The sequence below is a fragment of the Fistularia commersonii genome, chromosome 3 (genome assembly GCF_037954325.1).
Source record: "Fistularia commersonii isolate RoL2024-O1a breed Wild chromosome 3, RoL_Fcom_v1.0, whole genome shotgun sequence".
NCBI classification, from domain to species: domain Eukaryota; kingdom Metazoa; phylum Chordata; class Actinopteri; order Syngnathiformes; family Fistulariidae; genus Fistularia; species Fistularia commersonii.
The window spans coordinates 17,673,472-17,689,472 of record NC_141286.1 but is presented as its reverse complement, the minus strand read 5'-3'; the positions used below and the strand labels follow the sequence as shown (position 1 = coordinate 17,689,472).

The 16,001-nt window shown below is 41.0% G+C and overlaps 1 protein-coding gene across 1 annotated transcript in view; it reads right to left on the bottom strand.

Moving 5' to 3' along the window:
• adamtsl5 (ADAMTS like 5) overlaps positions 1 to 16,001 on the bottom strand; it is a 38,279-nt gene that overhangs the window by 3,145 nt on the left and 19,133 nt on the right. Inside the window, exons 3-12 of the mRNA XM_086143931.1 lie at positions 15,333 to 15,505; positions 14,704 to 14,764; positions 13,352 to 13,457; positions 9,168 to 9,295; positions 6,326 to 6,449; positions 3,830 to 3,916; positions 3,112 to 3,275; positions 2,457 to 2,649; positions 749 to 850; positions 87 to 158 (exon numbers count right to left, since the gene is read on the bottom strand). Of these exons, the coding sequence (XP_086000057.1) occupies positions 87 to 158; positions 749 to 850; positions 2,457 to 2,649; positions 3,112 to 3,275; positions 3,830 to 3,916; positions 6,326 to 6,449; positions 9,168 to 9,295; positions 13,352 to 13,457; positions 14,704 to 14,764; positions 15,333 to 15,505 (1,210 nt within the window). The remainder of the gene's footprint in view (positions 1 to 86; positions 159 to 748; positions 851 to 2,456; positions 2,650 to 3,111; positions 3,276 to 3,829; positions 3,917 to 6,325; positions 6,450 to 9,167; positions 9,296 to 13,351; positions 13,458 to 14,703; positions 14,765 to 15,332; positions 15,506 to 16,001) is intronic.

Below are 16,001 nucleotides of genomic sequence, written 5' to 3'. Positions count from 1 at the left end.
CTGAGGAAAAAAACAAAAGATATCCTAAGATTATCACATTTTCTTTAGCTCCTGTTAATCATATAAACTACAACTTCCATACTTACCAAAATCTTTCTGGCAATACTGCCTCTGGCGTTCCCTTCGACCTTTAACCCTCCTACATTTTCCACAATATTCTGCAGGAGAAATTGAGAAGAAATAAATACACCAGTATCAAAAATGCCTACTAATATGATGAAGTTGTTTAAACCAGAAATTTGTTTACCCATGAATTATTGATACTGTGTCAAAAATAAACATGATATCACTGTACAAAATGTAGTGAAACTGGTAATTGTAATTAAGAACTAAGTACTATTTGAGAGTAAAAAGTTGTGATCAAAAATATATTCTACTGTGATGAGAGGATGTTTTGATTATTTGAATAATTCAATATTTTTTTTGATTAACATTATAAATGAGTCGAACCATATAAACACATAATCTACAGAATACTGAACGTTCAACATTGCATGATCTAAGCTCCACATAAGAAAGTATTGCACACCTTTTAAACAGTAGGAAAATAAACAATTACATGGATGCAAGCTGTTTTTATTCAATAATAAAAAGTATAATAAAATACAGTGAAGATGTATTTTGTCTCATTTCAAAGGAAAGCTATTTTGACGAATGCAGAGCTTGGCTGACTGCTTTTATAATCAGTATCTTCACATGCGGGGATTAACTGGGCATTAAGGATGACGGGCTGAGGAGGTTAACATACTTTCAGGTGAAGGTTGCGGCAGCAGGTTCCTATGGTTCTCCTCTCGCTCCAAGCGAGGCAGAATTGACTGCGGTTGGCGTGGTGGTTTTACAGGCCGCAAAACTAGGGGACAAAAAATCACAAGCAGCTGTTAAAATGAATAGCCAACTTTGCGCTATCTTAATGTGAATTAAATGGAAGTCATTTCGCAACAACTCAACTCAAAATAAATACCGTCATTTCCGGACTATTGAGCGCACCTCAATATAAGCCGCACCGGCGAGCCGATATCGGAGTTGAACAGACTCAGAATTTCCCGGTCATATCATCGGTGCGATGTGACGAGGATAAATATTTTAGCGGCGTGAAGCTCTTTAGCCCCCCCCCCCAATCCATATTGGCCGCGTTGTTGTTTAAGTGAAAAAAGTCGCGGCTTATCGTCCGGAAATTACGGTATATCAAGGAAGTACAGGGTTGGATATTAATATTGGGTTATTAATTTTTTTTAATCCATCAGACTCCATGGAAAGACAATGCTGATATGATTTTTTTGTTCAACTTGAGTCATGTCATGTTTTTGGTGAAGCCCATGTTACTTAACTTCCAAGACAAGAGTCAGAGGTCAGATATCTCACCTTGTTACCTAACAAGGATACAATTACTGGAAACAAGAGGTGTCCATTTCTGTTTGGCGAGAATCCACCAGCTGGAAGATATTTGGAGCGAACCAACTTAGATTTATAGGGTATTGGATAGATTCAGACAGAATGCACCGGTCCTCAGGCTACGCACAGAATTCCTTCTGAATGTGAGTATTCAACAAGAGAATGGCTACATATGTACTGCAGGCTTATCATGAGAAATAAAGCAGCTGCATTCCTCGCCAGCAGTTAAATGTCTGCAGACTCTTACTCAAATGTTACTGCCAGGAGATGAGTTTCTTTGGGCCCTCGACACCCATCATCCTCTACTCTGATCCTATCAAACCCTATCTAAACAGCACGGTGCTTCCCATGTAATATTAGTGAGCAAAAGATTTTGAATGTCCAGTAACCAAATCAATTTTGAATTTTTTTTTTTGATTTATAAAAAACTGTTACACTTTCTGTTCTTCTGTGGTGCTTGCAATAAGAGTTACGGGATGCCCATTCTCTTTCACACTCATGACCTTTGTTTGAAAGATGACAAATGATAAGGTAAGCTTAAAAGCTTTGGTTAAACATATATCGAGAGTGCAGTGTGTGATATCTGCAAATCTGTTTGCGCAAATTTGGAAAAACTAAGGAAATCCAGAATATTTATTGTTTGAACTCACAACCGAGAGTGTGGCCACAATCTCTTTCTTTACACAACTGCTATCTGTCATCAACGGAGGAGTCAACAACCCCGAATTTAAATAATTCAAAATCAGGAGAAGCAGTAGCTCTTGTTCTGTGGGAATATACCATATATACCAATTTAAATGTCTAAAAACATTATTTTCAAGATGGAGGAAAGAGAGCACATTCCCATTGACAGAACATGTGTGGCCCTAGACATCTCTGACTCAAAACAATAACTACTGTTGTTTCATTTTAAAAGCGTCATAGTGATCCCTGAGACATCAATTGACTTTTTGACTGACATTGGGATCCGACCAAAGACCAACATGCATGATGGGGGTTTGCTCTTTATATTCAATCGTTAATGTTTTTGTTACAGTACTGTGGAGTTTTAATACAAGCCTTACACCAGTGGGGTCTGGTCGTGACTGGGGGTGGCTGGGTGGTCATGACTGTGGTAGTGGGCTGCTCCCAGGGGATGTAGTTAGCCGTATGGTGAGCCTGATGCAGTGGACTCCTCCTGCCATGGTAGAGGGCGTACTGATCCGGTGGCAACCAGTATTCATACTCGATGCCTGGGTTTCTGCCTGTCGCCAGAACCTGCACACAAGGATGACAGAAAACATTGAGCATCTTGATTTCCTTTTTTCTGCTTTGACATGATGTCAGACACCGCACTTTCATTAACAAAATAAACACAGTCAATCAAATTCTTGACTCAATACAATCTACCCATCTCCTGGAAATAGATTTAAAAAGAGACATTCGTACATCACTTTGATTGGGTGTCAGTTTGAATGTATTGAAGAAGTAATTTTTTCCAAACGGCATAGCACAAAGCCAATATGACATAAATATCAAAATACAGCGGTTGGATAAGATGCTCTGACTAAGATGTCATGGGCTTCGCATCATCAGTTGAACCTGGTAGTTAATGCCTATATTGTGTCATAATTGTGTATATTTCAGCTTGCAACCTTTAAACACATCTTTTTAATTTTCCCATTTTATATCCGTTATATGTTTTCATTATATGGCCCATTGTTCCCCAACACTTCTCACCATCAGATGTAGGTCTTCTCTTGTTGGTCCAGGTACCTCAAAGCTCTCCCAGGTGTCAGCTGAGCGCCGGTAAAGCAGTTTTGTCCCGGCTATGCTGTACTCCCCTGGGACACTGATCTTCCAGTTTCCATTAATCACAAACTGGGAGCGGCCGTTCTGGAGGGCTGGGAGAGGTGGATAAAAGAATTTGGTCCTTTTTCGTGTCAGTGATAGAGGTGACTATTTCTTATGACAGATTGACAGAAACGAGCTCTGTGGATCAGTGGGTCATGTTGAGGTGAGGGGCACAAATATGCCAGACGACCATATAAGGCAGCTGTTTCGACTCAGTGCAGGGGGGGGGGGGATTTTCCATGACACGAAATGGAAACAAGCACCTTCACCTGCCTTGCCCGAGTGGTCAGATAAAGCCTTTAGTCCCCTTTTAAGATCACAGTGTGTGTGCTATACCAGAACAAAGTTTATTTTGGTCCCATAAACATGGATGAAAATAGATGCCCTTGGCAATATCGTTGCCAGAGACCAGATGGGACTGTTGAGCCAGCCTTGTCTCTGATGACAGGAAGTAATAGCAAGTTGCGGAAATTATTTGAAGCGTCTGATTTACATCGCAGCCATAGAGCCAGTGGCACTATCTGCAGAGAGTTGTAAGTGATATACACAGCACACCAGGTGGCCTATATGTATGCGTGTGCATTTAACACAGGGTGAAACTTACCTAGATAATTCCTGCTGTTATCGGTCACACGGATGTGAGTGGCTCCAGCTGGTATCATGGTCACCTCATTGTATCCATAAGGTCCGCCTGACAGATAGAGACTCGGTTAGAGGCTTGGATCGAACCTTGAAAGATACTCCCCTTGATCAAAGAGAAGAATAATGAACCGGGACTAAGGCACCACACTGAAAAACAACTTCATAGGAATAATGAACGTAAGGAGATGAAAAAAGTCACATTGAATGCATCTAAATGAGCACTGGATCACACAAATACCTTAAAAGAGCAGCTCACTCACATAGGAACATTTAATTACATTAGTCCACCAAACATCACTGGTGAACTAACGTAACAGTATTACCGCAGTCTCATGGTATAGCTTTCAACCTAACAAGTGAAGTGAATGATAATGCTCCACTGAAGTGTAAAGGAGGAGGTGAACAAACACGTCTTAAGTTGTCATCACGAGTATATTCAATGATGACGAATCAGGCAGCTGGCTACAAACTGCTGCATCATACAAATCTCTTCAAATGTACTAATTGGTATCCATTTCTGAAAATTCTGCATGGTTATGACATTGTAACAAATATTTTGAAAGCGACTATTTTGTGGAGTTTAGAGAGGTAAATAAGAAAAAATGAAAAGATCACCCTGGTACTTCAAAGTTGTCCCCTATAATGGACGTCTTTATAAAGCGGGGAAAATTAAAGACGGACAGTGGTAGTTTAGAAGAAAAAATAGATGATGTCTGAGTGGGTCAAAATCAAAAGAATCTATTTGAGAGTTTTAGTTCTTTTGTAACAGACATATCAAGACGGAGGGGGCAACAGGGTTCCCCTGCTGTTCTGGAGAGAAAAGCTGCTGGCCGATGAAGGTCATCCGTCACAGACTCTGGGCAGCTTATAACTCTGGTTGCTCCTGCTTACCGACTTTGAAGGGGAACTATGGCCACAGTTCGGCTGTAAAGTTACAGTCAGCAAAGAACTCCCCATCACCTAACCTTGTAGGAGCATTTTTGTGTTGCCGCACTCCATCAGCCCTGTCTCCTATGGGAGATACAGCTGCAGGAGGAAAGAAAACCTCCCAAGGCCTTACAGTCACCCAAACAAAGCTCACATTATCAGCCTGTTTTTTTTTTTTTTCATTATGACCAGCTCTGCGGACTCTTGTCAGCCACAAACACGCACAGACACAGGCTCAAGCATACACACACACACACACACACACGCGCGCGCGCACACACACACGGCTGCTGTTATTGAGCCAAGCCCAGGGTCACCCGCCTTACTCAAACTTCACTTTCAAAAAGGATGGAAATGAGAAAGGCAGCTAAACTTGATTCCTTTAATCACTTTCATAAAAATATCTTGCCACGTCATGACTCCATAATCATTCTAGTTGATTTATTTTCTGGAAGGCTCAACTAAATGGATTTGCTTATTTGGACTTTTCCTACATTTTAGGTGTTTCTTTTTTTTTTGTATTGCTGGATTTCCACGTATGCATTTATATTTTGTTGACTAGAGATAAGCATGTGCTTGCTGACCTATTTTAACAGCCACCTCAATATTGTGTGATAGTTTTTTTTAATATAGAAGCTAAACTGTACCTCAGTTTGCAGTTTCTCTCCTAGAAACAAGTCGATGCTTTGCTCTAACTCATGCATCCGTTCTTAATGTGGGTATACAGAAACCTAGCCGCCATCTGCCTCTTTAGCATCTCCTTTCAAGACAGTTTGTCTTTAAAAGGACAATTGGCAGGCTGCCTTTTCTTGCTCATTCCTACATCACTTTAATAGTCTGTTCTTTAGGAGTTCTTGTGTTGTTTTGTGTTGCAATCTGCTCTGGTACAAGAACCTGACAATGTTAACCACCATTTCTAAGATTTTAAAAGATACCCATAAAAGCAACAAACCCAGCAGAAGGAGAAATAATAGCAACATTTAATTGATAAAAAATAAATAAATAAACAAAACATTTTCTCTTTCAATGATGCCCAAGTTGGAATGATGGAATCTCATCTATGAAGACATCTACATTTTTTTGATGCACTTTTACCCTGTTTGCAATTTGAAAGAAATTCTATTTATCAGGACAAATGCATTTTAAGGGCAATTTAACATCGATACTTCAGGTAACCACCTGGATAAAAATGTTTTGGTGGCAATGACCCAGCTGCTTCTTTGGTACATTGGCAAGGCTGTATAAAACTCTTGTGTTCTTCCTCCTTACTGAATACTTTACTACAGTAATTTTTCAGGAACCTGTTGTGAGTTAAATGTATTCATGGAAGGCCGCCAACTGTCTTTGTTTGGCAAAACTGTTTCCAGGATTAATGTTTGCTTTACAAGAGAACAATAACCCCCTTCTCTAAAACTGGATGATAAATAACGCTTGGGAGGGTAGTGAGAAGAAACCCTAGAATTATCCTGACATCACACCGCTCTGAAATTCCTGGGGCAGATAAAATGATCGCAGAGAGTGTGTATCCTACCTGCCTCCAGACCATTGCTCTGGTACACACTCCTGTGGTGCAGGCAGGTGGTGTTCTGTCCTCCGCAAACCATGCAGGCATCTTCCTGTTGCTTTGAACCAAAGATGGAGTCACAGCCAGGTGTCTGTACAATATACAAAAAACGAAAACACAAACGAAAAAGGTGATGTTAGAAAAACATGACATGTAAGTGTGTCAGTTGTTTAAATAGACCATTATGTTACTTTAGTAATTTCTTTGGCCATTTCTTGATGTTCTTTTTAATGTGACAAATGCTCGGTATTTAACAAGGATTTGAAAACACTTGATGGGATCTAATGGAGAAAAATATGATTTTAAATTTGCTAGTACATTTATGAAATGATCAAACACTTGTGAACCTCAAAAGATTAAATAATTGGATTTGTGACTGGATGCTGATGGTTAAAATCAAAATTTGTAATTCAAAGCAAAAAGACAAACTTACTTACAAACTACATTGGGACAAATCGTGATGTGTTCTCTTTACATTTTATTACCTCTCTCTCACTCTGTGTGTGTGTGTGTGTGTGTGTGTGTGAGTGTGTGTGTGAGTGATCCATCGTTTCTGATGACGACAATCCTGCCTCTGCTACTCATGAGTCTTGCTGTGGCCTAAATCCACACTGTCTGCCGCAGTCAGCGCAAGTGAATCCACAGGCTGGGGTTGTAGATTTTGAGCTGGCTTCATGTGTCTTTGTGTGTTTCTTCTACCACCTATCAGTTTGATCCTCCTCAAGTCTGTGCACACCACGTTGGCAGACTGCTGGGTGGTGGCCTCCTCCAGCTGGGTTGACTTCAGGATGCATTTCTTTATCAGGACTTTCAATCGGTCCTTCGATCACCTTTTCTGGCCACCAGCAGAATGGCAGCCAAGATGTAATTGGCAGCAGAGATCTTTCCATGGCAGGCAATTTTTAATATTTGGGCATCCTGATGACATGGCTAACTCAGCGGAGCTGGTGCTGGCTGACTGTGGCCTCGACACTGATGCAGTTAGTCTTGCGGAGTATCTCCGTGTGGGGGACGCGGTCCCACCAGGATATAAACAAGGATGCATTGTAGGCATCTGATGTGGAAGGCCTCGAGCATCCTTATGTGTTGTGCGTACAGCGTCCATGTTTCACAAGTGTAGAGGAGTGTTGTTAGGACTATTCCCTGGTAAACAGATACTTTAGTACACACACACACACACGCACACACACACACACACACACGCACACACACACACACACACACACACACACACACACACACACACACACACACACACAAAGACACATACACACACGCATGCACACATAATCACAATCTTTCCTCTCTCCTTCTGTTTGCCTCTCCTCCAGTTTTTTCTCCTTCTCACAAACATTTACTTTGGAGACGAAAACAGCAGCTAAGAGCCATACAAAGGGAGGAGACCTCGTCTGTAGATTTTCCCTGTAAATGCTAAAATGCCAAAGTGGAGTGGATGTGGGTGGTTTATGGTGTGTGAAGAATCCTGTTTGCTAGATAGATGACGCTGACTGCCTTCTTCTCCAACCTTCTGCGGTGTAAACCCATAAGCAGGGGAGGCTCCGAGGTGAATGAACTACAATCTGGGGATCTATAATCAGCCCCTTAAGCCCCATAAAGAACGAAAATATTCCAAGGATCTCCGCTTACAAAACAGGAAATGAATCCTTGATGACAAGGTAACAGCATACACAATTTTGTGGGCTTGGGGTCCTGCAACACAAGCACAAGACCCTAAACCTGTGATTTCAAACTTCTCTCATGGTATAAAATTACGATATAAATGGGAAAAAAAAGAAAATAACCTGCAATATTGAATTAATGAACTCAAAACACTGGAAATTTACAACTTAAAGTCATTTTCATTTGCCCAAATAAAAGCAGGTGTGAAACATCTCTGGGGGTTACCACATGCACGCACAGATTCCGAGAGTCTAATTTGAGTTTAGGACATACAGCCCCTCACCCTCAACCAGCTGCATGAAGCATCTGCTTTCTGTCCCTCACCCTGTGCCGCTATGACCTCAGCCACAGCCCATAAATCAAATTATTTAGACCACAAGCTGCATGCTAGCATACGCACACATATCAGACAGACATACAGTATGTAAACATTGACATGTCAGCAAGGTAGAAGTAATTTCGGTGCACATGTGGCAGATGCATTTAGTGTGTTTACATGTGTGTGTGTGTGCTACAAGAGCCTAGAGAGGAGGGTTCAATCTTTGTCTTCTCTGTTTGAGGGTGGTAAGATGTGTTAGCAACTCTGGATCTCAGTGTGTAAAACAGTCCAGTGATTCAGAAGTTCATTCAACACCTATGAGAGTGCTCCCCCTCAGAGTCTATGTCAAAATGGTCAACATCCCTTAAACATATGAGGTATTAGCCTGACATCCGCAACAGGTTACAGAGCAGGAGGGAGACATCTTTGGCTTCTAGGGATCAACATTTTACCTAACTGACACCCAAAAGCTTTTTCATAGTGGCTAACAACATATTTTTAGTCTTATTTATGTTTTGTTTTACTTTCAGTTTTTTTTTTCATTTATTGATTACCATTAGAATAATACAGTACAACCAGAGTTGATGCTGTTGATGCTTTGTCAAAGGTAAAAATGTATAAACTATTCAAATACAAAGTAGACTGGATGATGTGTACTCACTTAATTTATACCATTTGTGTTTTTTCATATTATGGTAGCATATCTGCTTTCATAATACCCCTTACTGGTTTAGAGGTAGTTCAATGTAAATAAATGGAATGCTGTATGCAAAAGCAAAGAAAACAGCAACGCACACTCTCTCAACTCACCAGGCAGTGCCCGTTAACACAAACAGCTCCAGGTTCTTTGTTGCAGGCAGTACCATCGAGCACCCGGCCAAAGTTGTAGTAGAAGTTATGACCCAAAGCCAGGCAGCTGAGCTCACAGGGGTTAGTGCCTGGCAGGGAACAACATCAGTCAGTAGATTGGACAGTGTTTCCTGGGCAAATAGGGGACCAAAGCAACGGTGAAGTATATGACTAAGAATAAGTCAGGAGGTGATGTGTTGGTAACAACACACCAGTTACAGTTACACATTGGGGTGTGGAAGAAAAAATTAACCTAACTGGTATTTTCCAAAAATGTTTTTTAGGATCACCAAGACTAGTTTCTTAAGGAAGGAAGAATTATTTTGATACTTGCATAGAGACATCAGCTTAATGTGCCGCTGCATCATTGAACCCGACATTGGCATTGCATAAGGTTTTACATGTAAATAAAAACACAGGTAAATCAACCATAGACTGATGTGCATGCAACTTTATCAACAGAAAAATTGGGGATTGTGGTTTTTGAGTGAGTAAAATAATATGTATTCCTGAGGAGGTTCTCAGCCATCCTGGTCAACTTGTCATGGCAACTAGACTTGATTTTCTCTACTTGGAGATGTTTTACTCTTCATCTGATTGGCTTCTTCTGTGCTAATGATCTGTGGGGAGTTTCCAGATATAAATGCTAGGACTGTGGGTGGGTCTAGGTTACGATGGCTTGTTATGCAAATGGTGTGGTTGATCAGCAGTAACTACGTCGAAGGGGGTTGTTGTGCTAATGGAATGATGCTGGTGGGGACAAAGCTTAAACTTTTGGGGATTTACCTGGATTAGAATCTGAAAAGGTGAAGCCAAACTTCTCAGAATTTGAAACAAAGGAGTGAAATCTATTGGATCACATGGACTGAAGCTCAGGTGGAAGTTACCAGGGGCTGGTTCTGGTGGTGTATTGTTTTGGGTTGTTTGGAGGGTGCAGATAGGCCTGGTCCGTGTGTGTTTATCTGTCTTTGGAATGATCCTAGTACGATGTTGGATGTGGGTGAAAGGTTGTGCATAAGGGCCCCTCCTCAGAGATAGTTTTTCCGTTTTGTCAAAGAAGGCTACTTTGACTCCTATCTTGAACCATCTGTCCTCTCTGGCAAAATGCAGATGTTGCTGTCTTCAAAGGAATGGCCCTTATCCTTCAGGTGTCCGGTCCTGAAGCGGTGACTCTCAAGTGTTTGGGCATCTGTTTGTGTAGAAGTTGTTTAGTCTCCCCAATGTGGACGTCATCAGACTTCTCAGTGCAGGTGAGTTCATTCACCACATTTTCTATATAATGCCTCGGTGTTTTGTACTTGTGGTGCACAAGTCTTTACCTCAGAATGTTGTGGGGTTTAAAATGTACCAGTATATGGTGTTCATGATATATGGTCTCCAGATTTTTTTCCGACACACCAGCAGCTTACGGTATCAGAATACTCTTTCATTTGTTGCTATCTTCTTCCTGTTCTATGCTCTTGCATCTGGTGGCTTCCGATTTGGCAAAGGCCGAATTCGGGTGGTCACAGGATCTTAGGACTTTTCTAATAAGTTGGATCTCGGTCTCGCTGCCTTTGGCAGTTAATGGGATGTTCTTGGCCTGGTGGTGTAGAGTTCTGATGACCCCTAGTTTGGGCTCAAGGAGGTGGCGTGAGTCAAAGAGTAAATACTGGTGAGTGTGTGTTGGTTTCCTGAAAATCTTGATGTCCAGGCCCCTGTGCTGTTGGTTGTGAACGCACTAGTTCAGGAAGGGGAGTTTGTCATCAGTGACATCCTCGCCTGTGAATTTGATTTGGATGTCCATCATGTTAAGGTGAGTGGTGAACCCTTCCACCTCATTCTTCTTGATCCTGACCCATGTGTCATCTATGTACCTGAACCAATTGCTTGGCGGTGTGCCCCTGAAGGATGCAAGGGCCTTGCTCTCAACCTCCTCCATGTATGAGTTCTCCACAATGATACGGGATCCGGGCAAGCCCATGGTCCATCCATGTTTTTCATGACAGAAACCACCGTTGTATTGGAAATAGGTGGTCTGTAGACAAAGGTCCAGTAGAGTGCAGATATAGTCTGTGGTGAGTTTTGTTCTATTAACCAAGGTGTTGTCATTTTTGAGGCGTTCCCCCACTGCTTTGACTGCATCCGCTGTGGGAATACATTTGAATAGTGAAGTTACATCAAACAACACCACGGTTTCACCTCGGTCCAGCCTGATCTGTCTGACCTGGCTGGCAAAGTCCTGTGAATTCTGGATATTCTGTGTGGTGTTGCCAACCAAAGGTGCCAAAATCTTTGCCATGTGTTTGGCAATGTTGTAGTTGACAGAGTTGATGCTGCTGACGATGGGTCTGAGAGAGGCTCCCTTCTTGTGAATCTTTGAGTCCATAAATGCAGAGCATGGCCTCTCCTGGGTAAAGTTGATAGCCATAAAGTTGTATGTCTATGGGCACATCCTTTTCATTAACAGGTCGGGTCCCGTTTCAGGGTTTTATAGGTTGTTGTGTCCCTGAGGAGATTGTCCATTATTGCACGGTAATCTTTTCTATCCAGAACCACTGTGCATCTACCTTTGTCGGTTGGGGGGATGGTGATGCTCTTGTTCATCTAAAGTGAAGAAAACGCCGTCTTCCTGTCAGGTGTCAGATTGGTTTGGCACTGGAGAGTGCAGCTGTGACCTTGAGCCAGAGTTGCTCAGCTTCTGTACAAGGGACGTGGTTGTTGTGTATGGACGTTTCTATTGCCGTGATGTAGTCTACTGTTGGAATCTGAGCTGGATCGACCTATTTTCTGCCACTCAACTCTCTCACATGCATAACAAGCCATCGTAACCAAGCCCCACCCACAACCCTGGCAGTTATATTCGGAAACTTCCCACAGGCCATTAGAACAGATGGGGGGTGAAGAAAACCAAGTCTTGTTGGCACAATAAGAAGATGTTGACATGAATATAGATTCATATTTTCCATTTAAAATTATATCTTACGGCAGCATGGTGGTTAGTCATTTGGGCTAACAGCCCAAAGGACCCTGGTTCTATTCTGACAGAGTATCTTTCTGTGTGGAGTTTGCATGTTCTCCCCATGTCTGTATGGGTTTCCTCTGGATTCTCTGGTTACTTCCCGCAGTCCGAAAACATGCAGAACGTTAACTAGAAAAAACTGTAAAAAAATTACTCTGATGGCAGCTGGGATAGGAGCCATAATGAATGAAAAGAAATACATTGAGGTCGGCATTTTTATAGGTGCATGTTTTCATTTCAAGCACCCTTTCTTCTTCACTCGATATCGTTCTTTGATGAAGCGCGACAGTGTGTTTATTTGCCTTGCGACTTCCTTTAGGTCTTTAAAACTCCAATTTCATTGTGCACATGTTCACTCTGTTTTCACTCCAAACTCTTGGTTCCTGCGACCACTAACAGGTTGTTGCCATTTAGGCATTATTTTTTCAGTTGATGACCCACATAACACATGCCAACCAAACGTGTAATCTGTTAGAATTGACACAGAGTCTAGTTCTTTTTTTAAGCATCTTAGTAAATCAGGACCTGAGTGTAAAATGGAACACACATGTCAGCACACATGGCTGCAACAAACTCGTGTTCCTTGGAAGCTATATTTGCTCATTTGCCAGATGCCTGGAAATAATTAGGATTTACGAGTTACATTTTATTTTGTTTGTAGCTACTTCAGACTGGAATCTTCCCATAGTTCATGACAAACATGAAGCAAGTATACTATAATAATACATATATTTATGCCACTAACGCTTACATGATTTATACATATTTAAACTGGCTCCTTTCAGCTGGAATTACTTTTTTTGTACATTGGCTTCACTGTCATTTTGAAACACATTTTATTTGATTTGTTCTCGATATTCTTTGTGACAACATTTCTGGGTAATTAGCTGATCTTCTAATTTTCTTTTGCAATAAGCCCTTGAATATAGAAAAGCACACTTTATGGAACTAAGTGAAAATGATTCCATAAAATGTGTTTTTCTTTTTTAAAAGATTACAGTATATGCAATTCATTTTGTGAGAAGCAGCCTTTTGTCATGTCAACTAAATTAAAAACGGTAAAACATAGTCAGAGAAAATGAAAGCTATGCTTTCTGTAATTGATAGAACATTCGCGTAAACGGATCAGTTGTATTCAACTGACCTCCATGAAAGGTTGTCCATTTGAAGGAATTTCCAGACACAAGTGGTCTCTCATTGAAGGCAGCACACTGCATCTCACGAAAATCCTCCGAGCCAGGGGGGCATTCCTGCACAGAAGACAAAAAAATAACATTAGAAGCACGAAGGACCCTTGTTCAATTTCCACAGGAGGGTTTTCTGTGTGGAGTTTGCATGTTCTTTTAGTGTCTGCATAGATTTCCTCCCACAGCATATATTTGACCTCCCTGCATGTTTTCCTCCCAAAAAAATGCAGGAGTTTAATTGTAAAAAAAAATGCCCAAATGTGTGAATGAGAGATTGAACAGTCGTCTGTCTCTATATGAGGTCTTGCAATTGACTGGTGACTGGTCCAGGCTGTACCCTCCTCTCACCCAATGACAGCTGGGATAGGCTACAGCATCCCGGCGACCCCGGCAAATCCGAACAAAGAACTGAAAGGATAGTTCCAGAATCAGAAAAAAGCTGGCATTTTGACTCTCCCTACCTTTGGAACAAGCTTACTGAATATCTAAGAATCATTTGAATAAAGTCTCAAAGCATTAATGTTTACAGTTTGAACAGTTGACTTTCAGATATATCAATAACATTATTTTAACTAGGTGTCTGTGCTTTATTTTCCCCTTTTTTGATAATGTCTTTGTGTTAATAACATCACAGCAATGATATTTTTTTGCATATTTATTGTTTTATTATCTTTTCTCTAAATTACATTGGCTGTGAATAGTATGACAAAATAAAATTGCCTTGATTTTTCAAAAATATTTGTTAAAATGAGTTAGCCTCTGAGTTTAAAATTATTTGTCATGGTGTGTGAGCAGCTTTTTTCCCTCACACAGAAATGTACATGAATCCAACAGAATTTTGCTGAGAAGTCTTGGATTTGTAGAGGCTTTACCTTAATCAATCTGTGCAGTTTGCTCCACGCACAAACATCCAAACATGCTAAAACAAGCTGCAACTCATCTGTGAGTTCTTCCTTTAATCAATATGGGCTACACTGACTGCCTGTTCAAACACAGCCGTGCACAGCCCGGCATGTCTGACACACAGCTGCTGACCTCACAGCACGCTGCGAGCACGGTAGCGATTACATCTGACTGTACCGCTTTAAGAAGTTCCTGGGTCGCAACGGAGACTGTTAATATGTTAAGAGACGGTTAATATGTAAATAAAATTCCATATCACACCCAAAAGCTCTTGGCTCCTCAAACCTGCCCGGAACACACCTTCCAACCTCTTGACAAACTTAAAGTGCAAACATCAGCCATTGTCCTGAAATATTTTTATTGAAAGGCAGTTTTATATAGTGTGAAATCCTTCAAAGTAAATTACCTTGGTGTTACAGATCTTGTATTGCCTGGGATCTCCTCCACATGGTCCGCCCACTGGGTTCCTGCCGCAGATAAAAATACAGAGACTTATGGGATTACATGTAGAAAAATAACAGACTTGAGTTTTAATTTCCACTTAGCAATGATTTATCTGGTTAAACACAAAAAAGTAAATATGGATCCACATATTCTCCACTTGACACTACAGCTGAAAATTTTCAAACTGTTGAGGTGAATCTATATTAAAGATAAATAGATTAAAACCAGTATTATTACTAGGCTTAACATCAAAACACACACTGTGTACCAAGAGTTGCAGCGCTTTCTGAAGGAACATTCTTCTGAAAATTATCCGAGCAATGCTATTTGCTTAACCAGCAACAGAAAGTGGATATGGTGCCATGAGAGATTAAGCGATGGCCTTTTAGAGGGAGTGGTGACTTTAAGGGGGGGAATCACCACCTTTGCAATCATTCGTAGTGGGGAAAACTGGGGGGGGATCCATTTGAAATGTACAGATTATTTATAGCTGTGCGGTAAACTCATTGATTATGAATAAGTACAAAGCAACAACACTGCAAATAAAAAAAAAATATATTGAGCCAGGTCATCTAACAGGCTGGTGTATACCTGGTGATGCAGGTGCGTGTCCGGACCGAGGCCCCCGACCCACAGCTTCGAGAGCACACGGACCAGCCGCTCCAGTTCGCCCACTCATTCCTGAAGTGCAGCTGCTGTCGGGCACGTGCTGGATGGCCCAGCGACCCTTCACTGGAAGGACCCCAAGCAGACGGCCAGGAGGGCTAGAAAAAAAACAGAAAGAGTTTATTAATTTACTTATTTTTACAATGTGCCCAATAATGGCTGCATAGACTGGGATGGACGTTTTAGATATTAAAAAAATACCACATTATTTATTGAAGCAAACCTAAAATCACAACAAAATTTGATAAGAGAAACGAAATAGGGAAGCCCTATTAATAGGTCAGTGCTACCTTTTCTCAATATATTTTATATGAATACTGTCAATTTCATTTTGAATTCATAGGTATTTAAAGGAAGGGTATTTTGTGCACACCCTGCTACACATTCATTACATGGCAATATAAGGACATGTACTTTATATCAAAACATTATAAAAAATATTACTTCTGAACTCTGACTGATGCTTTTTTTAAGCTTTAAATGTTATGTGTAATAACAGCAGCAGAGTAATAAATCACAAACCATAAAACACATCATAACCATTTATAAAGTATCAGTAGAGTAGATGTTTTGCGTGAACTGGTTACCACAGTA